At 53.4% G+C, this 27,493-nt stretch overlaps 2 protein-coding genes across 2 annotated transcripts; both read right to left on the minus strand.

The window, feature by feature from the left end:
• Positions 1 to 303: 303 nt before the first annotated feature.
• Positions 304 to 9,239, minus strand: SNX15 (sorting nexin 15). Its single transcript, XM_046644982.1, has 8 exons — positions 9,052 to 9,239; positions 6,191 to 6,226; positions 5,841 to 5,961; positions 4,429 to 4,544; positions 4,181 to 4,328; positions 3,727 to 3,870; positions 1,174 to 1,431; positions 304 to 861 (listed from the first exon to the last, which is right to left on the minus strand). The coding sequence occupies exons 1-8, from the start codon at positions 9,148 to 9,150 to the stop codon at positions 755 to 757; spliced, it is 1,029 nt and encodes a 342-aa protein (XP_046500938.1). The 5' UTR covers positions 9,151 to 9,239; the 3' UTR covers positions 304 to 754.
• Positions 9,240 to 12,363: 3,124 nt separating this feature from the next.
• Positions 12,364 to 18,762, minus strand: ARL2 (ADP ribosylation factor like GTPase 2). The gene is made up of 5 exons (XM_046642829.1): positions 18,625 to 18,762; positions 15,401 to 15,511; positions 15,143 to 15,305; positions 13,701 to 13,781; positions 12,364 to 12,828 (listed from the first exon to the last, which is right to left on the minus strand). The coding sequence occupies exons 1-5, from the start codon at positions 18,687 to 18,689 to the stop codon at positions 12,694 to 12,696; spliced, it is 555 nt and encodes a 184-aa protein (XP_046498785.1). The 5' UTR covers positions 18,690 to 18,762; the 3' UTR covers positions 12,364 to 12,693.
• Between the last annotated feature and the right edge of the window lie 8,731 nt (positions 18,763 to 27,493).

Genomic DNA, 27,493 nt, shown 5'->3' on the forward strand with positions numbered 1-27,493 from the left:
GGGACAGAAGCGGAGCCACGCCTCCCCGGGCTCCCGCCCACTGAACCTTCAGTGTTTGGCTTTGGGACCGCCTCCCTAAAAGTAGGTAATCTGGTTCAATCGGCCTGTCGTTCTCCGCTCCGTTCCTTTGGAGACTTTTCTCCCCATTTTCTAGATCAGGGGTCAGCCAACTTTTTCTCCAAAGAGCCAGATAGCAAATGTTTTCGGATTTGCAGGTTGCAACTGCTCCACTCTGCACCTATTCAACTCTGCTGGTATGGCAGGAAAGCAGCCATAAATACTAAAGAGATGAACCCAGTTGTGTTCCAATAAAATTTTATTTCTAGATACTTAACTTTCATGTAATTTCCACCTGTCACGAATATTATTCTTTTGATTCTTTTCAACTATTAAAAAAATGTAAAAACCATTCTAGCTCATGGGCCTTACAAAAAAAGGCAGTGGGCCAGGTTTGGCTACAGGCCGTAGTTTGCAGACCCCGGTTCTAGATGGGTAAACAGAGTTTAGTGACCAGAGCTGCTGCTCACACATCAAGATAGAGACAGGCAGGATCAGAAGTGTGAGTCCCTGATGCCAAGGTGGCAGGTGCGGTCAGTGAGCTGAGAATTCGTTATTTTTCTCATTCTTGGTCCAGTTACATACAGAAATGGCCCCTGGAGTTACGAGACCAGGAGATAGGGCCAGGCACCAGGGGAAGGCGAAGGGGGTGCTGGCAGTGCTGGAGCTGGAGTCCTGGGGAAGGGTGTGCTCCCTCTCAGGGTGGGACTGGGGACAGGTGCAAGTGCAGGATTTCCTCTGCCCGCTTCAGGTACTCGGCTGCCTTCTTCTTCACACCCTCCCGGCGGGCAGGCGATGGGTCACCTGTGGAGAGAGGATGGCTCAGCTGAGGTACCTGGCCCAGGTACCTAACTTCAGAACCCCTGGTCTGGCCCCTTCCAGTTCACAGAGCATCAACAGGTGCCTTTACCCCCCTCCCTGGGAGTCAAATCTATTCTCCCCATTTTACAAATAAGAAAACTGAGGCCACAAGAGGAAAAGAAAGTGCCCAAGGTTACACAGCTAGCCAGTGAAGAGCAATTCTGATGCCTGAACTGCTGGGTTTTGACTCTGCCTCCCCTTCACTGCACCATCCAGGACCCCAGGCCTGAGCACCCCCTCTCTAACCATACTCACTGGGAACTCCCTGGAGCAGGATGTGCACGCCATCCCGGTAGCCCTGCAGAGCCGCAGGGTAGGCGCCTGCCTTCTCGTCTCGCAGGGCCTGAGTGATGAGCTCTGTGGCTTGGCTCAGATAGGCAGGGGCGGGCCCTCCTTCCTCGTCCGCTTCCTCTTCCTGCCCTCCTGGCTCCCACGGTTCCTGGTCCAGCCTTTCGGTCTCTGCCTCCATCGCTGCCAGCTCACTTATGTGGGCAGGACTGGGGCCTGCACCTTCTACAATCAAATATGGAGGACTCAGGCCAGACTGGCCATCCCTTTCCCAGGGCCTGCTGCTCATCCCTAGACCTCTCTTGCCCATCAGGGTACCAACCCAACCCCAGTGCAACGGAGCAGTGCCCGAGCAATCCAGAAGCCACTTGTGCAGAGCAAATTAGCCATGATCTACTTGATCGCTGGAGTTCATGTGCTTTTGTAAAAACAGCCTTATCTTCCTAATTCTTTCTTTAGGGACACTTTGCCAGTAGTTTGCAAGCTCTGGGTCACTGTGCTACTTTCTTTTTTTTTTTTTTTATTTTTTTTTTTTTTTTTCCTTTTTCTCCCCAAAGCCCCCCAGTACATAGTTGTATTTCTTCGTTGTGGGTCCTTCTAGTTGTAGCATGTGGGACGCTGCCTCAGCGTGGTTTGATGAGCAGTGCCATGGATTCGAACCAACGAAACACTGGGCCACCTGCAGCGGAGCGCACAGACTTAACCACTCGGCCACGGGGCCAGCCCCTGCTGTTCTACTTTCTTCCTGACTACAGTTGATCTATAAATCTAAGAGTTCCCTCCACAAAGTTTACTGAAGGATGCTAGACCAACGGTAGAAATGCTCCAAGCCTTGGAATAACAGATTCAGAGAATCTCAGGGCTTTTTTGAGGTCTTACAATTTCAGCTGAGGCCTCACATATGAAGACAGTGGTGGTAGGCATCCTCACGTTCCAGAGAGAGGGGCTCATTATATCCCCTAGGACTGGCAAAGAAGTGGTCAAACATCCCCTCTGCAGCTTACACACAAGGAAGCTAGAGATCTGGTGAGTCTTTGGCATTTCGAAAGGACTTTGAAGGGAAGGTGCGAGTGCAGGAAGCGCCGTAGCACACCCCTGTCCTGGAGAGGGAAGGGCGGGCATCTCTCCAACCCCATCCAAGTGACCCCAAGAGGAGACCAGGGGCCTCAGGCACGAAGGGAAGATGGTATGTCACTTCTCAGCGGGACCTACAGCCCTCCCTGTGTCGCTAATGGAACAGAAGGCAGAAGAGTTCTTGGGACACTCGAATGCTCTAGTTCAGGAGTTTGGTGTATATGATGAAGACAGAGCCAAGTGCGGGCTCCTTGCTGGAGAAGTCTGATGGTGAGAGGGTCGCTGGAGCTGCCCATAACAGCAGGGCAAGGAGAGGAAGCAGCATGGATTCACAGGGCAAGGATTTGAGAGCTTTCCAGTGGGCTGAGGGAATGTCTCATGGGAGTCACCTCTGAGGACAGGGTCCTGCCCGAGCAGCTGCCCACCGGGCATCCCAGGGGGCTCAGCTGGGGCAAGGCAGAATAGTGGCAAAAAAGGGAAGCCAACAAAATGGGCTTAAAAAGACTGTTGAGGGAGCTGGCCCCGTGGCCGAGTGGTTAAGTTCGCACGCTCTGCTTCGGCAGCCCAGGGTTTCGCTGGTTTGGATCCTGGGCACAGATATGGCACCACTCATCAGGCCATGTGGAGGTGGCGTCCCACACAGCAGAGCCAGAAGGACCCACAACTAGAATATACAACTATGTACTGGGGGGCTTTGGGGAGAAGAAGAAGAAAAAAACAGATTGGCAACAGATGTTAGCTAGGTGCCAAAAAAAAAGAGTGTTGAGGAATAAAAAATGAAACTGTTTCATGATGACGCCAAAGTGAGATCAGCCACTTCAAGACCCCAGTTGCTGTAACAGCATAAACTCAGAGATTTCAGAACAAAGGGATCCAGTGTGTCAGAGCCTGGGACCATCAGATCTCTAGATCTCAGAGCCAGGGACTCAGGACCTGGCCCTCCATGGGGGCCCTTCTGTCTCTGGTCCCCCGCACACCGGCAGCTGCTCTGGGGGCTTCCCCTCTGCTCTCTGAGCCAAGGCCTCACCTCCCTTGACTAACAGTCCTCTCCTGCCTGCAGGATCTGCAGCCGGACCCTGAGCCAGCCAAGCAACACCCATCCTGGGCTTCCAATGGAAGGAACCTAAAACCCTCCTAGAGCAGTGTGATCCCTGCTCATTCCAGAACTTTCTCAGGGAGCAGATCCCATCGTGGGAAGTGGCTCATTCTCTTTGTCCATCATTGTTCAGTGTACAGCAGGGTACAGCTTGCAAAGCCATAGCCAGGGCTGAGGCACCCGGGGAGGGGCGGCGGCTTCTAGTTCTCATCAACGCTGCCATTTGCCTGCAGGGGGCGCCATTCTCGGGCTTACACAGGCACCACAGGGCTAGCTCCTGGCTCTGCCTGCCTCCTTGTCCCTAAGGAGCTCCTGCCCCAGCCCCCCGCACCCCTGCACCAGCTTGTTACCTTCCTTAGAGAAGGGGTCGAAGAGGGCAAGCTCAGCCTCCGTGAGGGGGCCTCGGGCAGGGGAACTGGACGCCTCCTCGGTGCTCCCACAGTCAAAGAGGAGATCCAAGGCCTCCTGGGCAGGGCTGGATGGTGGGGGGTCCCCTGAGGAACAGATCATGGGGGACATTCACGGCTGCCCATCTGTTCCCAGCTTTCAAAACGGAACAACCCTCTCCCTGAACCCCTGCAGCCATCAGGGGAACAGATAAGCCCACTTTTCGGGTTTGTGCCCATTTTACAGATTAAGAAACTGTGGCCGAGAGAAAGGACAAGGCCTGTACAGAGTCCTTAGCAGGTTAGTGGTAGACCAGCTGGGACACACCCCAGGGTTTTTACTAAGATCACCGAGGAAGGAGTGTGCCCTCCACCTCCAGACCCTCCAGCCCTGGCTCCCTCGCCCTCTCTGACGTACCTGGCACCTCCAACTCCTCCAGGCCCCTCCTCTCCGCAGGGAGTGGCTGGGGCAACCAGGGCTCATCAGGCGGGGGTGTGGGGATCAGAGGGGGTGGCAGGATGTGCAGGTCCCTGGACACCTCGGAGGGCTGTGTCACCTCCCCTCCCTGCAGGAGAGAGAGACCAGCATTGGGGAGTGACAGGCTGCAGCCTGGTGGGCAGGAGGCTTCCCAGGTGCTGGGGTGGGGGGCGAGCAGGTGCACATACCCGGAAGAACTCCTTGAGTTGGGGGCTGTTGTTGAGCGCAGGAATGTGCACAGTGAAGCGAAGCAAGTCCTCAGCCCCTTTCCGCCGCTCCTCGATCACCGAAGCTTCGAAGCGGCCTGCAGCAACCCAGGACGAAGGGTGGGGACAGAAGCAGTGACCACTTTTCCTGGTTCTGCCTGAGAGGATCCCAGCAGCCCGCTGTCCCCTCCCCATTCTCCCAGCAATCTTCCCTGGCGCCTCCAGGGGTGAGGGCGCTCGCAAGGAGGGACCAATCTCCCTCTTCACCCATTTACCAGATATTTATTGAGCGCCTACTATGTGCTAACTTCAGAGGGTGAATGAGAGAGAAGCAAGGTCTCCACCCTCATGGATATTACATCCTAGACAGGGGAGGCAGGCAACCAACAAGAAACCAAACAATCTCAGACAACTTTGATGTGACGTGGAGGAAAGTGAGGCTCCGAGAGGGGAAGTGACTTGCCCAAGGTCACACAGCAAGCAGCCCCATTTTTATAGTTTCACTGCTCTGTTCTAGGTATCATGCAGAGTTCTCTAACTCTGGCCTGGTTATCGTGCTGCCAAGGGGAAAAGCCTGCTGCACCCCCAACTGCTGCCATAACCTGCCGGCAGCGACCCTTCATCTTGCAGCAAAAGGCATGTCATGTGACTCTAGACACAAGTAACAGCTCTGCCCTGTCCAACAGAGATATAATACGAGGGGCTGACCCGGTGCCACAGAGGTTAAGTTCGCACGTTCTGCTTCTTGGTGACCCAGGGTTCGCTGGTTCGGATCCCGGGTGCAGACATGGCACCGTGTGGCAAAAGCCATGCTGTGGTAGGCGTCCCACGCATAAAGCAGAGGAAGATGGGCACGGATGTTAGCTCAGGGCCAGCCTTCCTCAGCAAAAAGAGGAGGATTGGCAGCAGTTAGCTCAGGGCTAATCTTCCTCAAAAAAAAAAAAAATTATTGAGCCAGTTGACACTCTTTTTTCAGTGTGCATTCCACTCGTACAGCTCAGACTCGCCACAGCTCTGCTGCTCCACACGGGGCTCACGGCTGCTGTGTTTGGACAGCGCAGGTCTAGCGGAAACACTGGCTTGTGGGCAGGAATTCTGGTTCTGCCACTTACAGGCCAATCCTCTTCCTCTCCCTGAGCCTCAGTTGCCTCATCTTGAAAATGGGGCTAATGAGGACAGGACTGTTAAAGGGCCACACGCTCAATAAGGGCGAGGCTGCTCCGAGCCTCAGTTTCCCCATCTGTAAAGTGAGACCATCTTGAAGGGCCCTTCCGGCTCTCTGAAACGTGTCTTTGCTGGGAGCTTCAGGCACCCTCCATCCAGCCCCCACCAGCAGGGTCCCCTTTGCCAGCTCTCCCTCCCTCTTTGGCCTGAAAGCCTGGCTCAACACTCACCAAACACCTGGGCGCGGGGGAAGGCGGGAAACTCCTCCAGGCGGCGGAAGAGGTTGCGGTGAGTGTAGGCCAGGTCTCCATGCAGCTTGCGGAAGTCGCTGTAGCGCTTCCAGACCACCACCTACGAGGGACGAGGGTCGAGGGATGAGGGATGGGGGACAAGGGATGGGACGCTTGACCCGGCCCACCCCCAGCCTGGTCCTAGGGTGGGTGTGGACAGGGCACAGCGTCCCCTCCTCCCAGGGCCAGGGAGGAAGCGGGGCTGGTCTCCTCGCAGAGTGACCAGTGGTTCCTTTACATTTCCAGATCTGGAATGGGGGAATGGTCCCCCTTCCTCCCAGGAGCCTCACCTCTTTGACATCCTCTGGGTCCCTCTTTGAGATGAACTGAGGAAAAAAGGCAAAAGCCAGGTGAGACCAGAGACTGACATCCGATACCCCATCACCCTGTACGATCCGAGGAGGCCCCAGGTACCTCCCAGCCCCTCTCAAAGGGGCAGTGCCCTTTGGCCACTGGCGTCAAGGTGTCCTGGCTTTAAGACTTTGAGCGTAACTTGGAGCAGTTTTTCTACTATGAACCTCAGCTTCCTCATCTGTCAAATGGGAGGATCCCCACAGGCCCGGCCAGACGGCTCCATCCTCAGCCCAACTTTGATCGCAGTTCCTTCAAAGGGCCAAGTCCCGCATCTTCTTCTGAAACCACAGCACCCCAAGTTCTCTCGAGAACCGAGGTTCCATCCCAGGAGCCCCTCCTTCCTTAATGGAGGAAGCCCCTGCACTCAAACACTCCGAGACCCCGAAGAAACCGTCATGGGGTTGTGACCCCTGGAGGAGCAGACTGGGGTCGGAGGTGGAAAGGAGACTCGCTTCCATTACTACTGGTTCACGATAATTGAAAAATAACATCCTACAGCTTGGAATATCTGACAGTTCTCAACAGCTCCTGTTCGTTTTCCTAGATTCCCAGCAAGGCAGACATGATTAACGTGCCCATTTCAAAGATGAGGAAATGGAGGCCCAGAGGGGGGGCCGTGACTGTGCCAGGTCACACACCCAGTAAGAGGGACTGATGGGCCTGACACCCTGGCCTTTGCTTTTCACAACAGATTTGCCTAAAATATTTTGAGTAAAAGAAACTATGATTAAAAACCACTGAGGAAGGTATACCTGACAAAGGACTCATATCCAGAGCATATATAAGGAACTCCCACAAATCAATATCAAAAAGACCAACAACCCAACTTTAAAAAACGGGCAAAGTACTTGAACAGGTGCCTCTCACAAACGAAGATGTTTGAATGGCCAATAAGATTATGACATATGCTCAGCACCATTAGTCATCAGAGAAATGAAAATTAATACTTCAGTGAGACACTACATACCCACCAAGAATGGCTACAATCAAGATGCTGATGCTATCGCGTGCTGGTGAGAACAGGAGTCTAAAACAGTACAACCACTTTGGGAAACTGGCACTTTCTAGGAAAGCTATACATCTGCCCATCAAATGACTGAGCAATTCCACTCCTAGGCATATATCAAGGAGAAAAAGGGCATATTTCCGTAAAAAGACTTGTGCACAAATGTTCATACGACTTTACTCAAAACAACTAAAAAATTTTTTTAGAAACAACCCAAATGTCCAACAACAGGAGAATGAATAAACAAATAGTGGTATATTCACACAATGGACTACTATTACAAGCAATCAAAAGGAACAAACTACTTACACATCCCACAACACAGATGAATTCCAAAAACACTAAGCAGAGTGAAAAACAGTACTTGCTGTGCAATTCCATTCGTATGAGGCTCAAGAACAGACACATTAATCTATGGTGACAGAAGTCAGGATAGCAGTTACCTCTGTGGGAAGAGGACTCTGATTGGAAATGTGCAAAGAAGCTTTCTGGGGTGATGAAAAGGTCTGTATCTCAATCTGAGTGGTGTTTGCACAGATGTATACATGTGTAAAAATTATTGAGCTGTACACTTAAGATCTGTGCCTATTACTTTATGCATATTATGTCTCCGTTTAAAAAATTTAAAAAGTGAAGCAATAAAAAAATTGAAGAATACCAGCAAATGACAAACACAAGCTGCAGAACGCCACTGTGTGTAAATAATGGTAATAAAGTGAACGCATATATTTGCTTTTAAATGAGTTTATCTGCAAGAATAAATAAGAAACTACCAGCAACGGTTCCATGAAGACAATGAATGGGGATGGTAAGGGAGGAATAATGATTTATCTTTAAAAGTTATAAAAACATGAAAGTAATGCACGTTACTTGGTTAAAAAGCCAAAAGGAAGATTTAAAGGAAAAGGTTACAGTCCCTCCCCATCCTTCAGTTCATCTTCTCAGGGACGCTTTTTATTTGTATTTTTAGGCATAGGAGAGATATTATAAAAGATTTGGGGAAAGTTCATTTTAAACATCTAGGATTCTGCACTTAAATCCCTTTGGAAGCGTCTTCACGTTTTGCCTCATCTCAATAGTTTCTAACGCATCGGTTTAATAGTTGCCCAGTTCAAAACTCTAGAGGGACAAAAAATTTACAGTGAGAGGTCATCCCCCAAAGATATCATTCTGCAGATTTTCTGTTATACTCTTACTATTTTAGATTGTTTTCGTGGTTTCCAATGTGTCTCTACAGATGTGCCTATAACGCTGTGACCGTCCCGTATTTCACCTTTAGTCCTTATCGACTCCCTGCTGCGACTGTGAAGGCAGAGACTTACTCCTTAAGTTCTTTGCGTATGAATATTTCAAGTTACAGACAGATTAACTTTTGGAAAATTAAAAATAACTAAACTCTTTAAAGGTCTTTCATGTAAATATCAAACAAAGCAATAAACAAAACTTACTCCAATAGACTGGAGAACTACTATTTGGGCTGAGTCACAATTTTCATATCAACTTAAAGAAATTCAGTCTGAACCCCAGACGCGACGGGTCGAGCGTGGGCACCCACACCCCACGGGTCTGGGAAGGGCCGTCCACGCCCTTTTAAAAGGACAGCGCCCTCCGATGGCCCCGCCCCTTGAGGGCTAAAGAAGTAAACGAACGCTCCCGCCACAGCCTCCCCTTAAAGGGGAAATCCATTTCTGTCGTCTAAGAAGGGCGCTTCCAGCAGCTCCTTGCCTTAAGATAAAACACGGCTCCGCCTCTTGTTAAAAGGGTAAAGGTCCCCGCTGGGCCCCACCTCACCTGCGCGGTCACTTTGTACTCGGTGTAGCCCTTGGGGTGCGTGCGGGGATCGGAGACTGTGTAGTGCCGCAGGAAGTCGTCCTTGGCCTGGCGGGACATGGCAACCGAGCCGCAGCGGAGCCGACCGCCGGCCTCCGCCTCCTCCGGCGTCGCCCCCGCCCCTCCGGGGCCGCCTCCGCCGGCCACCGCCTCTCCTGGGCCTGCGCCCTTCACCCCGGGGCCCAGGGAGCTGGTCGCAAGTGACGGCGCAGTTCTCGGCCGGGCGCGCTGCCAAGGGAACGTCTTAAAAGTTCTCGGTCGTTGGTAAAGCGTAAACTAGGTTATTTAAGAATAAGGATTCGGGAGGTTTGATCTCTCATCTCTGCCAAGCGATCAAGCCCACCCTATCCGAGCGTAAACCCTCATCACGTGTCTCCAAACGACTTCTCATCTGCTTCCAATTCCCTTCTTTCATCCATCCACCCAACTTTTATTGTGTCCAATACGTGCCAGACGTAGCCAAGTTATTTCCCCGTCTCCCTCCATAGGATTCGCTAAATCACGTTTTCTGGAAGGGTGAGGGGAGCACGAGGGTATCACCGGTTCTGAAGTCAGACTTCTTACTTAGCTGTATGAGTTTCCATGACTACTCAAGCCTCAGTTTCTCATCTCTAGAATGGGGATGTTTATAATGGAATCTGCTGCCGGGGATGTTTCTTTTTTTCCTTTATTGATCTGTCCAGCATTCACCTCCGCTTCTGTTAGTTCCGTAGCACCAGATCTTTGTTGGAGGGAGTTCTCTTGTATGTGTAGCCCTCCAGCCTCCTACCCCAGAATCCAAAGGTGCCAGCTCCTTTCCTTGCCCCAGGTCCCAGATGAGGGGGGCAGACTGTCTCCCGAATCCTGAGTGAGTGACAGAGGGCACAGTGTCTGGCAAGGGGACCACTTGTTCCTGGAGTACAGTGTTGGCTGTGGGTTTGGCTGCCCAGCCTCTGGAGCACTCTGTTCCTCAAGCATGGACGTCCAGCCTCCATGAGAATGTCATGAGTCCCCAGCATCCTTCCAAGAAAGGTCCTTTCTGCTGAAGGCAATTGTAATCTGTGTCTGGGGCGGGCCATCGAGCACCCTGACTGATACCACTGCCACCAGGTTATGGAGCTTAAATGCAGTCACGTGGGTGAAGGGTTCAATGGCTCATGACCGCTCTTGTTACCGGAACCCAAAGGTGGACATTCCAGAAAGAAACACAAAGGAGATTTCCAAATCAGACTCTTGGAAGCTCGGAAACGAGGTAGTTCCTCCAAGAGGTGTTGGGGAGGAGGCTGGGATGGGGTGGTGGCCCCTCACACGACACACCCCAGGGCGTCTCTAAAGGAGCCCTCTGGACATGGCTCCTGCTCTCCAAAGCTCTCCGGGCAGGGCTGCGGCCCCGGTCTCCTCCTCGCCCTTCCTTCCCTCCCCGCCCTGGCCCAGCAGCTCCCAGTTCTCTCCTTTGCCCCTTCTTTCTCCCTGTCCCCTCCAAGCCCTTTCCTATCTGGATCAATTTAGCCCCCGGCCTTTTCCAGATCTCCAATTCCGCCAGTTCCATCACTAAGAGAAGCAGACAGAAGAGTCTTTTTTGAAGGTAGGGGAGAGGGGAAAGCTGCAAAATCACAGCTGTAGGGGGCCTGCTCCCCACATTCCCACTAGGTCTCCTGGACCATGAGATGCAGACTTCCTGCCGCAGCCCATCCTTCCCAGCCACAGGCCTTTGAGATGAGCACAGCCTTGTTATTTTCTTGTTTGTCTCTAACCATGCATAATTTGCTTTTCAAATCAAGAGTGTTCTTTACTAAGGGTCCCAGGAGGACTTGAACACTGGGGTGACTCACCCGGATCAGCGGACGGCTGAGTTCACATTGGTTGGATGTGCTTGAGCTCCTACTGGTTCAAATAATGATAATTATAGCCAACATTCTACAGTGTTTATGACACACAACACACCCACGCACTTGGTCCTCATCCCAACCCTAGGAAGTAGCTGCCATTATCTTTCCCCTGATGGGGAAACTGAGGCAAAGACAGGTTAGGCAACTTGCTCAGCATCAACCAGTGAGTGGCAGAGCTAAGGTTTGGCTCTGGAGCCTGGGTGTGATCATTTGCCACAGGGTTTGGGAACATGGGGACCAGTGTCACCCTGCAGAGGACAGCAGGGGTGGTTCTAATTTTCTACACTGAAGAACAGTTTATGTTTTATTTTTTGAGGAAGATCAGCCTTGAGCTAACATCTGCTGCCAATCCTCCTCTTTTTGCTGAGGAAGACTGGCCCTGAGCTCACATCCGTGCCCATCTTCCTCTACTTTATATGTGGGACGCCTACCACACCATGGCTTGCCAAGTGGTGCCATGTCCGCACGTGGGATCCAAACCAGCAAACCCTGGGCCGCCGAAGCGGAACGTGCGAACTTAACCGCGGTGCCACCGGGCCGGCCCCAACAGTTTATGTTTTAAGATTGTCCACCCAACCTCCAATTCCCTTTTTCCATCCTAACAGAGCCCAGATTTTGCAGGGGTCTCCCCTCCAGGAAGGGAGCCTGGTGCCAGTTTGGAGTAAATGTCTGTCTCTTTCTGACCTTCCCCTTGGGAAAACCGCCCTTCCCTCAGTAGACACAGCAGGCCGCCTCTCGCTGGCGCTGAATCTCGAGCAGAGACAAAAACTGGAACTAGTTAGCAGAGTGTAGTGGCTGAGCGTGCTGGGTCCGAATCCCAGCTCCCCCTACTTCCTAGCTGGGTGGCTTTGAGCAAGTCACATTGTGCGCCCCACCCTGCGACCCCCGCCGTGAGCCAGCCCTGCTTGATGCTCACATCCTCCTACACCTGAGTCCTCAGCCCTCCCCATTTCCCAGGAGCCCTTGCTCTTCAGCTTGAGCCAATGCTGCCTCGTACAGCTGTGCAGGTTGTCCACATGCATGTGGGTTCCTGGCTACAGCCAGAAGTTGAGAGCTGAAATTCAGCCCAGGTCTCATTCAACAAGCCATAAGCCCCAGGTAGGGCCGTGTGCCTTTTTCTAATTCACACCCATGAGGGCAGCAGTTGCTCTAGTAAACTGTCTCCCCCTCCCTCTACCTAGAAAACTTCTACTCATCCTCTGCTCCCAGCTTAAATGTCACCTCCTCTGGGAAGCCCGCCTGGATTCTTCCAAGTGGAATCAGCGGCCGCGCTGTCCTGTGCGTCCATAATTCTTTGCACGTCCCCTTGACACAGCAGCAGTTAACCCTCTGACTGTGCCCTGCTGGATGGAGGGTTCCAGGCAGTCTCTAAGGCTACTGAATCAACAAACGACTTAGCCAGGAATTGGGGCAAAGAATGGTTTATTCTCACAGCTGAGCAAAGGACGAGGCCCACAGCCTCGAGAGCAGCAGAGGCAGCCCCCTCCCGGCCCCAGCCCTCTCCTCTGGGTATAGTGGCTGCAGGTGAGCCGGGGCAGGGGCAGGGTGACAGCCGGGGTGGCAGCCTCCCGCCACGGGAGCCAGCTGGCCGTGGGGAGCAGTGGCAGCAGTAGGTTCGAGGAGGACGAGGAAGGTTAGTCGGGCTGGTGGACTCCCACCCGCCATGGATGGTGCTTGCTGAGGGCCTGGTGGGGGGGGGGCCTGGACTGCGAGGTGGGGGGGCAGCTGGAGCCACTCAGTCGGCCGTGAAGATGCGGCTGGAGATGTCATCCAGGAGCCAGTCGATGCCGGACAGCAGGTTCTCCCCGGTGACGGCGCTGCAGCCCTGGATGCACCAGTGGTGGCTGCGGATGGAGTCCAGCTCCAGGGCCTGGGAGAGTGGGAGGTGCTGGTGGGGCCCGGGGACCACAGGTCCTGCCTGCTGGCAGCCCCTTCCCTATCCTGGCCCAGGGGAAATCCATGTCTCCCTCAAGGTCCTGCTCTAGGAAGCCTCCCCTGGCCCCTGGTGAAGACTTGTCAGCCCCCAGATGCACCTGGGCTCTCTGTACACTGCCATGCCAGCACCACCCCTTAGAATGGAACAGCAACACGGGCTTCCGGGTGTCTGCTAGGACCAAGGCATTGTGCTATAGATCCCACAAACATCCCCTCATCCATTCCACCCAAGACCCCATGAGCCAGGGATTGTATTGGCTGTTTTACCAAGGAGGAAACCAAAGCTCAGAGAGGTTAAGCAACCTGCCTAAGGTCACACAGCTAGTAGGTGTCAGAACCAAGATTACAACCCCACTCTTTCTCATTCTGGTGCTCAAGCTCTGGAGTAACAGTTAAGACACAGGCTCTGGGGTCAGATAGTATTTAAATCCTGGCTTGTCCACTTACTGGCTGTGTGACTTTGGGCAAGTTACCCAACCTCTTAAGCCTGCTTTACCACCTATAGAATGACAACAGTTCCTGCCTCATGAGGCTGTTGTGAGACTTGAATGAACTGATCCACGCAAAGAGCCTAGCACGCAGAAAGCACTCACTCCCGTGGTTACTGTGATCCTCTGGAAAAATCTATTTGCAAGGCTGCCTCCCCCCTGGTTGTGAGGCACCACTGAGTCTTATTAATCACCAAATCGCCAGAGCCCGGCACAGGTCCTGCCACACAGCAGGGGCTAACAAATGCTTTTTAAGTAAATTAACCAAGAGACGTGTGCCCCACTTCCTCCGTGAGCCCGCGCCGAGGCCTGGACTCACCTCGCGGATGGTGTTAGAGGACAGCGCTCCGGGCAGGTCTTGCTTGTTGGCAAAGATGAGGAGGGTCGCCCCGGCCAAGCGCTGGGGGAGAGAAATAGAGGGGCGCTGGGGAGGGGCTCAGGGCGCCGCCTGAACCCTCCTCCAATCACCCAGAGCATCTTGGGTCAGAGATCAACCGGAAGATGAGGGCAAGGCCCCGTGGTGGTGGGAGAGGCCCAGGTGGGGTGGGCAGTGTGGACGCGGCCTTTGAGGCTGGCCAGACATGGGGTGGAGGGAGCCCTGGGCTGGGCCGGGGCGCTGCTTCCAGCTCATCACTACGCAGTGGGCACCTCTTTCCCCCGTGCCTCAGTTTCCTGTTCCACAAACAGGGAGCAGGGATGGACAAGATGATCCCTGAGCCCTCTGTGGTTCTAGACTGCTCCGTCTGATGACCTGACATGCAGGAAAAATGCCGGGCCCAGGGCTCTGCTGGAAGTCACCTTCCTCTTCCAAGTTCATGTAGCCCTTTAACTGTCCCACCACCCTGACAGGTCCCTGCCTCTGATTCTCGTTATTTCCATATATGCACTGGGTCCTGGGCGTCCCTCCAGGTGGGTGAGTGGATCTAGCCCTTACAAAGGGCCTGATGTGCCAGGCCTGGGCACGTGACAGCCATGATCTCCATGGACTTGCTTGACACCCCCAGGAGGTGGCTACTGTTATGCCAGGTGACCACAGGTCCCGGTATGCCCAGGACAGTCCCGTTTATGCCTGTTGTCACTGCATAATTTTTTTTTTGAGGAAGATTAGCCCTGAGCTAACTGCTGCCAATCCTCCTCTTTTTGCTGAGGAAGACTGGCCCTGAGCTAACATCCGTGTCCATCTTCCTCCACTTTATATAAGGGACGCCTGCCACAGCATGGCTTGCCAAGTGGTGCCATGTCCGCACCCGGGATCCGAACCAGCAAACCCCAGGCCCCCGAAGTGGAACATGTGCACTTAACCGCTGAGCCACCGGGCTGGCCCACCCCTGCATAATTATTAACAACAACTTTCACTCTTAAAAGTGTCCTGGTTTTCAGCTAAATGCAGTGCAGGACCCAGGATCAAATCCTAGAACAGAAAAAGGGCATTCGTGGAAAAACTTGATGACGCTCAGGGTGGTGAAGCGGGGACATCACAGCGATGTGAACCCAGGTCTCGGTCCACAGCGTGCCCCGCCCGCAGCACTGTGGGCCTCCCCGGACCAGGTAAACATGTCTCTGCCTCCCTAAGAGTGCTGGGCACATGATGAGGGCTCAGAGAAGGAACAGACCGCGCCCCAGGGCTCCCTCTGGGGTCAGGGGCCCTTCAGGAAATCTGCTGAGGAAGGCGTACACACTGCCACATATGTGCATAAAGTACTGGGGCCTGGATGCCGGTGGAAGCCCAGCTCCCCCCGCTCAGCCAGGCACCCTGCTCACCTCCTCCACCAAAAGGCTCTGGAGCTCCCGCTGGCAGTCCTGCATGCGCTGGCGGTCGGCACTGTCCACCACCCAGATGAGGCCATCGGTGCTCTCGAAGTAGTTCCGCCAGTAGGACCGCAGGGACTTCTGGCCACCCACATCCCAGATGTTCAGCTTGAATCTGCACAGGGACGGGGTGGCTGGAGGGTCAGCCTGGCCCCTTGGCTGCCCTCCCTGCCCTGCTCCGGGCGGCCCGCCCACAGGGACCCTGCTCACCCCCGGTGCTCCAGGGTCTTGATGTTGAAGCCCAGTGTCGGGGAGATGGTGTCGATGTCCTCCCCATTGAACTTCTTGAGGATGGTGGTTTTGCCAGCATTGTCCAGACCTCTAGGTCACAGGTTAAGGAGCAGTGCCTGTGCTCTGCAGGGTGGGGACGTCATCACAGTGCCCCTCTCTTTAGGGGCCGAATCCTTTCTCACTAGGTATCCAAATGCGTTGAGCACATGCCTGACCCACAATCGGCCCATGATAAATGTGAAGGTTTCAAGAAATAAATATCTTATCATCTCCTCCTGACCAAATTCATTCCACGATCTTTACTGAGTATCTGCTACATGCCAGGCCCTCCTCTGTGCAGGGCGTACCCCAGAGTCAAAGCCCCCACCCTGTGCAGCTTACACTCTTGTGCAAAGACAGTTGGTAGAGTGCAAACAAATGAGAAACAGGTCCTGTCGGAACCAGGGGAGCATTAGAGACACAACGAAGAGGCTTCCAGAGACGCCCATGGGAGGAGCTTCCCTCAGCTCAGGCGCCTCTCTGAGGGTCTTGGGGTGAGGCCCAAACTACAAGGCGCCAGCTTTTTTTTTTTTTTTTTGAGGAAGATTAGCCCTGAGCTAATATCTGCCGCCAATCCTCCTCTTTTTGGTGAGGAAGACTGGCCCTGAGCTCACATCCGTGCCCATCTTCCTCTACTTTATATGTGGGACGCCTGCCACAGCATGGCATACCAAGCAGTGCCATGTCCGCACCCAGGATCCAAACTGGGAACCCCAGGCTGCTGACGCAGAACGTGCGAACTTAACCGCTGCGCCAGCAGGCCGGCACCAAGGAGCCAGCTCTTTGATGGACTGAGGGAAGAGCATTCTAGGCAGAGGGAACAGTAACAAGTATCTGGAGGAAGCCACTCTCGCCTGTTTCTGGAATATTCCAAACCCTCTGCTGCTGAATGAGTGTGCAAACAGGTGAGTTCACCAGCTGGAGGGAAGCACCTCCTCTTTCCTTCCAACACTTAAGGGGGCCTGCAGCTGGGGGGGCCCAGGCCCTGGCCTCTGCAGCCTTTCTGCTCTTCTGACTGGGTGAGTGATCAAACCAGCGAAATGGGGGCGAGAGAGAACCTCTCGTGAGACCCAGCCTCAGCCCGATTCCCCCTCCCCCTTAACCCCATCATCCACGTTTCCTTCTCCCCTGGATCATTCCCATCAGCTGACAAGCTGGTGTCTCTCCCGCCTTAGAGGATGCAAACAACACCCTCTCTTGATGCCTCGCTCCCCTACTTATTTCTCTATTTCCTTCCCCTTATAGCAAATCTCAAAATCCTTGTCCATACTCACCCTCCCAATTTTTGTCCTCCTGCTCTTTCTTGAACCCATGAGGTTTTTGCTCCCACTGCTTCCCAGAAATTGCTCCCGCCAAGGTCAGTCTCTAAAGACCCCCGCGTAGCTCTCCCGTGGTCGTGCAGTCCCCACTCCTGGGCTTCTTGCTCCACCAGCAGCACCTGACAGAGTGGCCTGCCCCTTCCTCTGCTCCAGGACATGCCCTCTCCCGGTACCCCTCCTGCCTCCCGGGGCTCTCCACCTCATCCGGGGCTCTCCACCTCATCTCCCTGACCTCTTGATCCAGGTATGCCTGCGTTCCCTTTCTGTCTACAATCACCTTCAGTGATCTCATCCAGGATCACGGCTTCACATCCAATCTTTATGCTGACGACGCCCACATTTATATGTCCCACCCAGCTGCTCCCCTGGACACCGGTCCCTATATCCAGCTGCCTATCTGACATTTCTAAGGTGTCTCACAGGAGCCATCTCAGCAAGTGGCTCCTCATTCTTCTAATTGCTCAGGCCAGGAACCTAGCAGTCACACTTGACTACCCTCTCCCTCTCACACTCATGTCCAACCCAGCAGTCATTCCTGGGGGCTCTACTGTCAAAATGTCCCCCGACTTCCATCACCTCACTGCTTCCATCCTGGTCCAAGCAACCATCCTGTCTCACCCAGATTATAGCAATGGCCTAACTGGTCTCAGATCATGCCTCCCCTCTGCCAAGAACCCAAAGGCCCCACGTGAGGCGGCTCTTCCATCACCTCTCTGTCCTAATCTAGTATTCTCCTTGCTCGCTCTCTCCAGCCACACTGCCCTCCCTCACGTTCCTTTGAACACACCAGTTGAGTTCCTCCTTTGAGGCCTTTGGACCTGCTGTTCCCTTTGCTTAAACAATCTTCCCCAGATATCCACATGGTTCATCCCTCACCTCGATGTCTTAATGAACCGTCACTTTCTCAATGGGGCCTTCTTCAACCACCTTATTTAAACTGCATTCTTCTCCATACATACTATATATTTTACTTATTTGCTTTGTTAACATCTTTCTCCCCCAACATTACAGAATGTCCATGAAGGTGGGATTTTTTTATTTTGCTCTTTCCCCCAGCCCCAAGGACACTGCCTAGCACCTAGTAAGCGCTCTATACATATTTATCGCCTGAGTGAATTCTCTGTGCCTTTCTCGGAGCTCTTTAAAACGGACATGATGTGACTATATTATTTTAAGTTATCTGCACACATAAATGTCTTCTCTCTCCTGCTAGGGGAACTCGGGGTGAGGGCCGCCCCCCTCTCAGATCACAGAGTCCCCAAGGGCCCGGCACAGAGGAGGGCGAACGAGCGCGGACGCCTGCTAAGCGGACTCAGGAGGTCGGCGAGGCCCTGGGGCCAAACAGGCCGAACGGCCGCAAAGAGACGGACAGTTGGCCCCACCGGCGAAAGGACACGCGGAGTCCACACCCGCCTCCCCGGGGAGCGGAGGGCGGGGCCCGCACGCCCCCAGGAGTCCGACCTTGGGGGCGGGGCCGGGCCTGGCATCCTCGGACAGAAGGCGGAGGGCAGAGCTGGGGAAGACAGCCGCCCCACGCTCGGGACAGACCGACGGACGGTGGCGTCCGGGTCACCTCCAGACCCCACCCCACCCCTACATTGCGCGCCTTCAGGCCCACCCACTTGGCCTTGGGAACGGAGCCCCCCCCCCCCCCCCGCCCGAGCCGGTGGTACGGCCCTCTCCGGCCCCCAGCCGGAACGATTGGTAGGGCCCACGTGCGTGACGCACACGGGGCAGTTGGTACGGGCCGACCGGCCGCGCCCCCCGCGCCCAGTAGGGGGCGCCTGGCACCGCCGGCCCGGCAGGGCCCCGCTACCGTCGCGGCTGCGGCGTCCGGCAGGATACAGCATGAGAAGACGCAGCTCCCGCTCTTTCTGCTTCATCTTCTTCAGAATGGTCAGAAGCCCCATGGTCCCCGGAGCCCCCTCCCGGCCGCCGTTTCTTCCCAGTCCCGGGACCCCTCGCCCTGCTCCTATTGGCTATCACGCCCACCGACAGCTCAGCCTATTGGTCGGCCCCTCGCTGGGTCCCGCCCTCGCTCCCACGTGACCTCGAAGTCTCCCGGCGCGGCCGCAGAGATGGTTCCTGTAGCGGTGATGGGGCCTTCTGCGCGGCCACCTGCCTTAACCCTTCGCATCCCGAGGGCTTGGCGGACGGGGGCGCCGCCATTCCTTCTCCCGCAGGACCCCAGGCTCGGCCGGGAACGGAAACCAGAGGTTCCTGGGTTGTATCCTGGCCGCAAAGAGAGGAGTCAGAACCGAGAGCCCCGGGGAAGTTGACGAGCTCGTTCTGGGGCCAGCAGAAGGCTCTGTTCCCCGGAAACATGGTGCAGATCCTGCTTATCTTAGGCCTCCCCCTTTCCCTGGCTCTTCAAAAATGGTAGAGAGTGGGCCGGGGGTTCTCCATCGAGGGCTAAAATGCCCCCTAGGAGCCGTTTCGAAATGTGCGGGGGGTGTCCTTGGGTTGTCCCAATTACAGGGTAGAGTCCTTGTCGTTTAGAGGGCAGGGGACAGACCCGCGCAAAGAATTGCCCTGCCCAAGATGCCCATCGTTTCTCTGTTGAGAAGCACGATTCATTTTGCAGATGAGAAAATTGAGGCTCAAATGGTGCTTAGCACAGCGACTGGCATTTCGTAGGTGCTTTGTTGTTGAATGAATGACTTTGTCCAAGAATTTGGTTCTTGACCTTGGCGCTCAAGTCCAGAAAAAATGAGGGAACTGAGGCCAGGGACTAGGCAGGTGGAAAACTGACAAGGGTGAGCCTTATTGTCTTATTTTGAGCCCTTCTCCCAGCCCTCTGCGGGGTAAATGGGAGTAGGCAGCCCTGAGTAGGTTGTGTTTGATGCGTGGGAAACAAGAGTCAGGCCAGAGCTGAAGGTGATGGCTAACTTCTGTGTAATTGTTTATAAAGCACTCCACCCTTCCTACTTCACCCCCCCACCCCCACCCCCAGCGACCCTGAGAGGTTTGTTTCCTCTTTGTAGATGAGACAGTAGCGTCAGAAAGTTTAAAGAGCTTGGGCAGCCATTTAAACTCAGGTCTGGTCGACAGTAGAGTGCACTGCTTTTCTGGGTCCCTGGATGGTGTTTATCTAGAGAGGGAGAGGTCTGGAGCCATCTGGAGCTTCCCATCCTGCAGGAGAAGGTTGTGGACCAATGCGAGCTGGACAGAAGGGGTCCCCCCTCGGTCAGCACCCTTTACCCTCCACCAAGCACACACCAGGGAAGAAAGTGGGCATAACTCCTGTTCAAAGGCTTTGAGACACGACTAAGATCACAGTGTGCCTGCTGTCCTGCCTGCATGAGTCTCTGCGGCAGAAATTCCAGCATCAGTGCAGGAACGCTTGGGGCAAGGAAGTTGTCTGTGGCGTGGTGTGGAACAGCAAGAAATTGGGAAAAACCTAAGTGCTTTCAGGGGGATCAGTTACTCAAACTTCGGTCCGCGAGTGGGTTCCATGAAGCTTTTCAGAAGAGTGCGGTGGAGTAATACCGCCCCTGCGTGGAAACACGTTCGTGCCATATGAAGTAAAAAAAAGTGCATTTCAACCCTATTTTAATTTTAAAAATAACAACTCGCTAAACAATGTTTTTCAAGCTATGGGATGCGGCCCATTAAGTAGATTGTGAAATTACTTTGGCGTCACAAATAAGTTGAACCAGAGGAAATCGCCTGTATTTGACCGTTTTGACTTAAAAGATATCGGTTTCATGTGGTTCAACCTTGTAGCATTAGCAAAAATTGAGTAGAATGAACAGAACAGAAGACATTGCTGCCTTTGCCCTTGAAGCAAACAGGTAGTGTTGAAACGTCTGTTTCAGATCTTAATATGGATGTGTGTACCCCGGAGAGTTTGAGTCACAAGGTTTGAAAATTGCTGCAATTCGACTGTTAACTCTGGAGTCAGTTTGAGGGAAACTTCAAATGATTACCTTAACCACTTCTGGATTGTTTTACTTTACTGCTGCCATGAGCGTTGAAATCCTTGTCTCAGTGTCAGGGTCAAAGCCCCGCCCTGTCCAGGCTGTAGTTGGAGCTCCCTGGGGGCCACACATTGGGACGACAAGAAATAGCAATTAAAAGAACAACCTGGAAGCTCTGTGAAACAGTGGGAGACCAGGAAGTAACTATTCACCGTTTGAGTGATAATCGCCAGTAGCTAGAAATCTGGGGTGAGGTGGGGGGGCTTTTAAAGACAAAAGGTAGAGGCCTAGTGACAGCCGTATTTTCATTTCTCATGGGAAGGAGGAAAGAGTGCTGTTAAGGAAAGAAAATCTATGAGGAATACCTTTGTACGAAAACTGGAAAAGAGGATCTATAGAGCTGTAGTTTTGTATAACTGAGTATATACATTCACAAGAAAGAATAATTAAAACACACAAATCTTACAGCTGCGAAACCCGCCTTTGACAGGAGAGTTTCTTGGGGCTCAGTAAGCGGATTGTAACTCGAGGATAGGGTTCTGGGTGCCTCTTAAAAAGGTGTGGTTTCCCAGTGTCTGGGGAGGAAAATGTGGCATTATCATTTTACTTGTAAGAGGTAGAGTCTTTCTGATCCCAGCTGTCCCACTTCCTGATTTTTATGAAGTCCCACTTTACTTTTATGTCCCTAAAGGAAAAATAACAAAACTGTTTATTCTGGAACAACAACAAACGCCCGGGGAGAAGACCTTGCTTGGGTTATAATTGCTGATCATTCAGCATTAGCAAGAAGTATACCTAAGTATTTCTTTGTATATATAAATATTTTAAACTTGTTCCAGATGAATTTTCTATTTGATTCTTTCAAACTATAATGTTTATGTGAGGTTGTTTAAAATAAAGTTACCGTTTTGATAAGAGAAATCCTGTTTTTCTCTCTAGTGAGACACCTCTGTGATACAAGTTTTATTTTTTGGACCGTGTGCACATGACAGAAGCACCAGCCAGCACTTGGTGGCAGCATACCCAAGTGTAGGTTTTGTCCTACTAATTAGTAAACAAAGAACTGAAAGGTTGGGGGCCGGCCGGTGGCTGAGGGGTTGAGTTCGCACACTCCGCTTCAGCAGCCCAGAGTTTTGCCGGTTCAGATCCTGGGCGCGGACATGGCACCGCTCATCAGGCCATGCTGAGGCAGTGTCCCACATGCCACAACTAGAAGGACCCACAACTGAAAATATACAACTATGTACCGGGGGGCTTTGGGGAGAAAAAGGAAAAATAAAATCTTTGGGGAAAAAAAAAAGGAACTGGAAGGTTGGGTGTGAAACCTGGTCACTGAAATGGCAAATGCCCACAGACCACAGTTCCCCCCTGGCCTGCTCTAAAAACCTCACCTCTTATCTTCCTGTGGGCTTTAAGTATCCAAGGGTGGCCCTGTCCCCAGTGTGTGTGTCCAACATACAGGCGGCAGCTGAATGCCTCAAATGGCAAGTCAGTGTTCAAGCATCCTCGTTAGAGGTCTCAGCCCAGCTGCCTCATGTGGGAGGCTGAGGAGGTGTCCTCTCGAACTTCCAGATGGCAAAATGAGCTGTTACTCACACCCCTGCCAGCCACCCGAGGATACATGACATCCTCAGTCCTCTCCAGAACCTTAGGAGTAGGGAAGGACTCCAAAATCTCAGCTCTTCCAGCAACCGCATCCACGTCCACCTCTCCTGTGCCTGTGGCATCCTCCAGGCCAGGCTGTGCTGATGCCTCTTGTCCCCACGGGGCCTGGCTGGGAATGCGGGGGAGGAGATGCTGGGCCTTCACGCAGCAGCAGGAGAGCCAGGTACCGATCATCTCCACCCGACGGGTGAGCCAGGGTCCCCAGTCACCCAGACGGCTGCAGCAGCCTCTCTGCTCCCAGCCCCCCACTGTCCGCTGGGTGCTCCCTGTGTCTTTCAGAGTTCGAGCCCCAGGTCTCCAGTGGCCTACGTGATGCCCCCTGCCAGGCTCTCTGCCCCCGATCACCTGCTCCCCCCTCCCATTACCAATCCTTCAAGACACCAGGCCAGCGCATTCCCACTGCCCCTAACCCCTACCTCCCTGTCACCTCCCTCTCTTCAGTTCTTCTCTCAAATGATGTCCAATATCTCAAAACCTTTTTATGTTCAAATGTCTCCATGAGGCCCAGCCTGACCACCCTGTTTACATCTGAAAGTGCCCAGCCCACCACTCACATTCCCCAAACGCTCTACTGTGCTTCATACTCGCTGTGACACGCAGGGCCTTCCGCCAGCCTGTATGATTCCCCTGAGGTATTACCTTGCCCTCCCCACCCCCATCCCCACTAGAACGGAAGCTCCACCAGGGCAGGGATTGGGATATTTTTTTTTCTGGTTTTATTGAAAACTAATTGACATACATCACTGTATAAATGTAAGGCATACAGCATGATGGTTTGGTTTACATACATTATGAAAAGGAAAAAAATGTTCTTCTGGTGAGAACTCTTAGGATTTACTGTCTTAACAACTTCCCTGTGTATGGTACAGCTGCATTCATTTTGGTAGTCATATTGTACATTACATCCCTAGTACTTAGTTATCTTATAACTGGGAGTTTATATCTTTTGTTTTTCTTTTTTTGCAGAGGAAGATTCGCCCCACGCTAACATCTGTGCCAATCTTCCTCTTTTTTTGGTATGTGGGTCGCTGCCACAGCATGGCCACTGACAGATGAGTGGTGTAGGTCTGCACCCTGGAACTGTACCTGGGCTGCCAAAGCAGAGCACGCTGAACTTAACCACTAGGCAACCAGGCCAGCCCCTGGAAGTTTGTATCTTTTGATCGCTTTCCTCCATTCCCCCTCCCTGGACCCTCTGCCTCTGGTATTGGATCCTTTTCTTTTTAAACAGATGTCTTCCAGCCCCTAGAACAGGGCCTGCCACACAGTAGCTGCTCCGTTAATATCTGTTGAGTAAAAGGGACAGAGGTGGAGGGTCTGTTAACTGCTTTCTAGCTGCTCACTCAGCCAGAAAGCATCAGAGCCTGTCAGCCTTGTTCCAACCACCAGGCTTCTCTGCCCCCAGACCAAGGCAGACATGGTCCCCGCCCTCCGAGATCCCACAGATGCCAACTCCCAGACCAGGCTCAAACCGAGGAGGGCATCTCATAGGCACCCCCTCCCCACGGGTGTCCCGAGAGGGAGCTGAGGCCTGGAGTGGGAGGCAGGTGAGTGGTAGTGCCAGGAGAGGAACCCGGGGCTCCTGTGCCCACACAGCCACCCTTAGTTCAAGGTTCAGCCCCTTGTTCGGTAAAAAGCCCCCTCTGTTCACTCAAATGGCACAGACTCCTTGGGCTCAGAGGTGTCCATCTCCCACAAGGCCTCAGGCTGGCCCCAGCCTCCAACCACAGCAAGAGGGGCCTGGAAAGCTCAGTTGTCACTTTCCTCCATTTTACATCCGAGGAAACAGTGGTAGCACGTGAGCTGCAGGTGAACTCGTTCTCCTGGGACCCTATCCTAGCCTTTCTTCTGGATGGGCCCCCAACCCTGCTTCAGGAACCCTGGCCCCGGACCTGTGGGAGGCCCCATCTTCGGTGGCGCTTCAGCGTGGCTCAGTAGTTCTTTCCTTGCTGCCCCACAGCAGGTTTCCACCAGGTGTGAAGGCTCCCTGCCCTTCCAAGGCTGACGTGTCCCCGATATTTCCACTGCAGAGCTGGGACATGTTAGCTGGATCAGCGAGGAGTAAGATGGGAACAGCATGCCAGGGCCGCTGCAGAACCCAGTCTGCCTGCTCTGCCGCCTCCTTGCACTAGGCCACGTCCCCTCCTCTTGCTGAACCTCAATTTCTCCAGCAGTAAAGCAAGGGGACTGGATGGATGATCTCTAGAATCCTCTTTTTTTTTTTTTTTTTTTTTTGAGGAAGATTAGCCCTGAGCTAACTACTTCTGTCTTCCTCTTTTTTTTTGCTGAGGAAGCCTGGCCCTGAGCTAACATCCATGCCCATCTTCCTCTACTTTATACATTGGACGCCTACCACAGTATGGCGTGCCAAACCATGCCATGTCGGCACCCGGGATCTGAACCGGCGAACCCTGGGCCACTGAGAAGCAGAACGTGCAAACTTAGCCGCTGCGCTACCGGGCCGGCCCTCTAGAATCCTCTGACCATGACTGACTGCCAACCTGCCTCGCCAAAGCTCTTGGCACCCTTGGTCCACTCTTCGGGCCGAGTCGGTCAAGGCGAGCGCACTCCTGTCTGTTGCTTGCGAGTGGCTGGCCACGCTGGGTTGGGCTTTATCCCCCACCCAACCCTGGCCCTGCAGGCCCTTGCTCATGACCTGGCCGGCCGCTTCCCTGCATTGGCCTCTGAGGGAGGCCTTTCTGTCTCTCAGAGCTCTTGTGGGCACCTCCAGAGAAGGTAAGAAGAGAGAAAGCCGTTCGAGGAGTAGAAAGGCTCCCTTGAAGGCTGGGGTGACAGTCCTTTCTCTCCAGTGTCTGGGATCTCAGCAGGGGGCCCAGCCTGGGCTTCTCTGCCATCTGCAGTGGACATTGGGAATGTGACACCACAAGGGAGGCCCAGTGAGGGCCACTGAGACAGGAGGGAGCTCGCTGGTGACCACTTTCCATATGTGGCTTCGGTGGTCATGACAGCCCTGGCAAAGCAAGGCTATTATCCTCATCTTACAGACAAGGAAACTGAGGCCCAGAGAGACCAAGGACCTTATCCAAGGTCACACAGCTAGAAGTGGCAGAGCAGAGATTTGAACCCAAGCCTGTCTGGGACTTGGACCACCTAGGAAAATCCAGGAGCTGTGGTCACCACTGGCACATGCCGCAAAGCTTGGGAAGCTCCCTGACACTTCAGCACTCGGCTGTTTCTTATTTATACTGCCTGCCCACTTCCAGAATTTGGAGTCAGCTTCCCAGAAAGCCGTGATGTTAAAGGAATAGCAGAGAATCAGAGGCACAAAGCTTTGGAGGCAGCAGAGGTCTGGCGGGACTGGGGTGGGAACGTGCACCAGCTCCCGCTGAGAACTGGGCAGCGATGGTGTCACAGAGCCTGGTGAAGTCCCCCAGTTGCTGGGAGGCCCGGCTGTTTGCAGCTTCCAGCTTGAATGAGTGCTCACAAGGTGTGTGCTGAAGTGAAAGTCAGTCCTTTCCTGCTTGCACCCGGGGGAGTCCCCACAACGTCGCAGCCCCCAGTCCATGCCCAGCATTCAGTTCGTCTGGAACCTTCCCCTCAGCCAGGCTTTGTTTTCTGGCTCGCGGGTTCCTGTGAAGTAACGGGAAGAGAGAGCGTCGGACTTGGTGTCAGAGACACGTGGGACATTGAGTCTGTCCCACCTGGGGATGTGACTCGCCCAAGGGATGTACCGCTGAGCGGCAGCTCCCTCAAATCTGAATCGGAGCCACGGGGCTGGCGTCAGCCTAGCGTCCATTCTCCCTTCTCCCGCCAACAGCACCCCGATGCCCTTGGGGAGTTGCCCTTCCCCACCCTCTGGTTAACATGGGGCTGATCCTCTCCCCTGGGCTCCACGAAGGGCCTGGACTCCGGCCTTGCCCATCTCACCTTACCTCCTGGCCACAGTGGCTGATATCAGGAATCAGCCGCATGACTCGAGCCAGACCAGGAGAGCCAGGCCTGCGACCTTTGTTGAAACTTGGGAAAGTGGCAGGGGGTGGAGGGATGTGTTCCGCTGCTGGGGCAGCTAAGCTGGTGTCTCTGGTGGCCATCTTACTACCATGAGCGGGCCCTGCCTGAGAGTGTACCCAGCCCAGAGGAGAGCACACAGGATAAGACATTGACTCCTGATGACATTGTTTGGGCATCATGATCCAGCCATGCCTGAAGCAGGTATGCTCTAGACTTGTGAGTATCTTAAGCTTGACTTAGATCATTTATAAAACTAAGAATCCAGAGAACCCTAATTTCCCATCTTTTGAGACTCTTTTGTAAGCATGGGAAATTTTAATCAATTTACATCAGATATTAAGTGCTGCTTCTTACCTGTGGACACAGTCATGAACTTTTTTTTCATTAAAAAGTATTTCATTAGAAAAAAAAATCTCAGGGCCGGCCCGGTGGTGCAGCCGTTAAGTGCCCATGTTCCGCTTTGGCAGCCCGCGGTTCACTGGTTTGGATCCCGGGTGCGGACATGGCACCGCTTGGCAAGCCATGCTGTGGTAGGCGTCCCACATGTAAAGTAGAGGAAGATGGGCATGGATGTTAGCTCAGGGCCAGTCTTCCTCAGCAAAAAGAGGAGGATTGGCAGCAGATGTTAGCTCAGGGCTGATTTTCCTCACAAAATAAATAAATGAAATTAAAAAAAGAAAAAAATCTCATCTCTGTTCTTACGCTCCACCATTTTTTCCTTAAAATTAATAATAATGGAATAAAATACAAGCCTGACGATAAGTGAACAAAAATTCATCAAATATTTATTGAATGCCTTTGTTGAAAGTGTAACAGATGTTTATGTGGCTTACTGTGTGCCGGGCACTGTTCTAAGCCCTTTGTGTATCTCACTGCGTCAACTCCTTATATCATTAGCCCATTTTACAGGTGAGGCATAAAGAGGTTAGCTAAGTCGCTTGCTCAAGATCAAGTTCCAGGCCTGGGATGGAGCCCACCCATCCTTCAATGTCCTTCCCGAAGAGCCCCTTCTCTGATCTCCCCAACAGGAAGTGCCCTGTGCCCGCTGCAGATGCCCCCACAGAGGCAGAAGGCCGTCACCCCCCTGCCCTGCCCTGCCAGTCGATGTGCTGGGCGTGTCCCACACCCCACTGGGTTGAAAACTTGTCTCAGCTCAG

Source organism: Equus quagga, chromosome 17 (genome assembly GCF_021613505.1).
Source record: "Equus quagga isolate Etosha38 chromosome 17, UCLA_HA_Equagga_1.0, whole genome shotgun sequence".
Classification (NCBI taxonomy): Eukaryota; Metazoa; Chordata; class Mammalia; order Perissodactyla; family Equidae; genus Equus; species Equus quagga.

Excerpts from the sequence above, each read along its gene's own strand:
- SNX15 (XM_046644982.1), bottom strand. The coding sequence starts at position 9,150 with ATGTCCCGCCAGGCCAAGGACGACTTCCTGCGGCACTACACAGTCTCC. Across the intron at positions 6,227-9,051 it reads AGTACAAAGTGACCGCGCAG|TTCATCTCAAAGAGGGACCC; the intron begins GTGAGGTGGGGC and ends TTTTTTCCTCAG. Across the intron at positions 4,329-4,428 it reads AACTCAAGGAGTTCTTCCGG|GGAGGGGAGGTGACACAGCC; the intron begins GTATGTGCACCT and ends TCTCTCCTGCAG.
- ARL2 (XM_046642829.1), bottom strand. The coding sequence starts at position 18,689 with ATGGGGCTTCTGACCATTCTGAAGAAGATGAAGCAGAAAGAGCGGGAG. Across the intron at positions 15,306-15,400 it reads AAGACCCTGGAGCACCGGGG|ATTCAAGCTGAACATCTGGG; the intron begins GTGAGCAGGGTC and ends GTCCCTGTGCAG. Across the intron at positions 12,829-13,700 it reads CCTCTAACACCATCCGCGAG|GCCCTGGAGCTGGACTCCAT; the intron begins GTGAGTCCAGGC and ends CCACTCTCCCAG.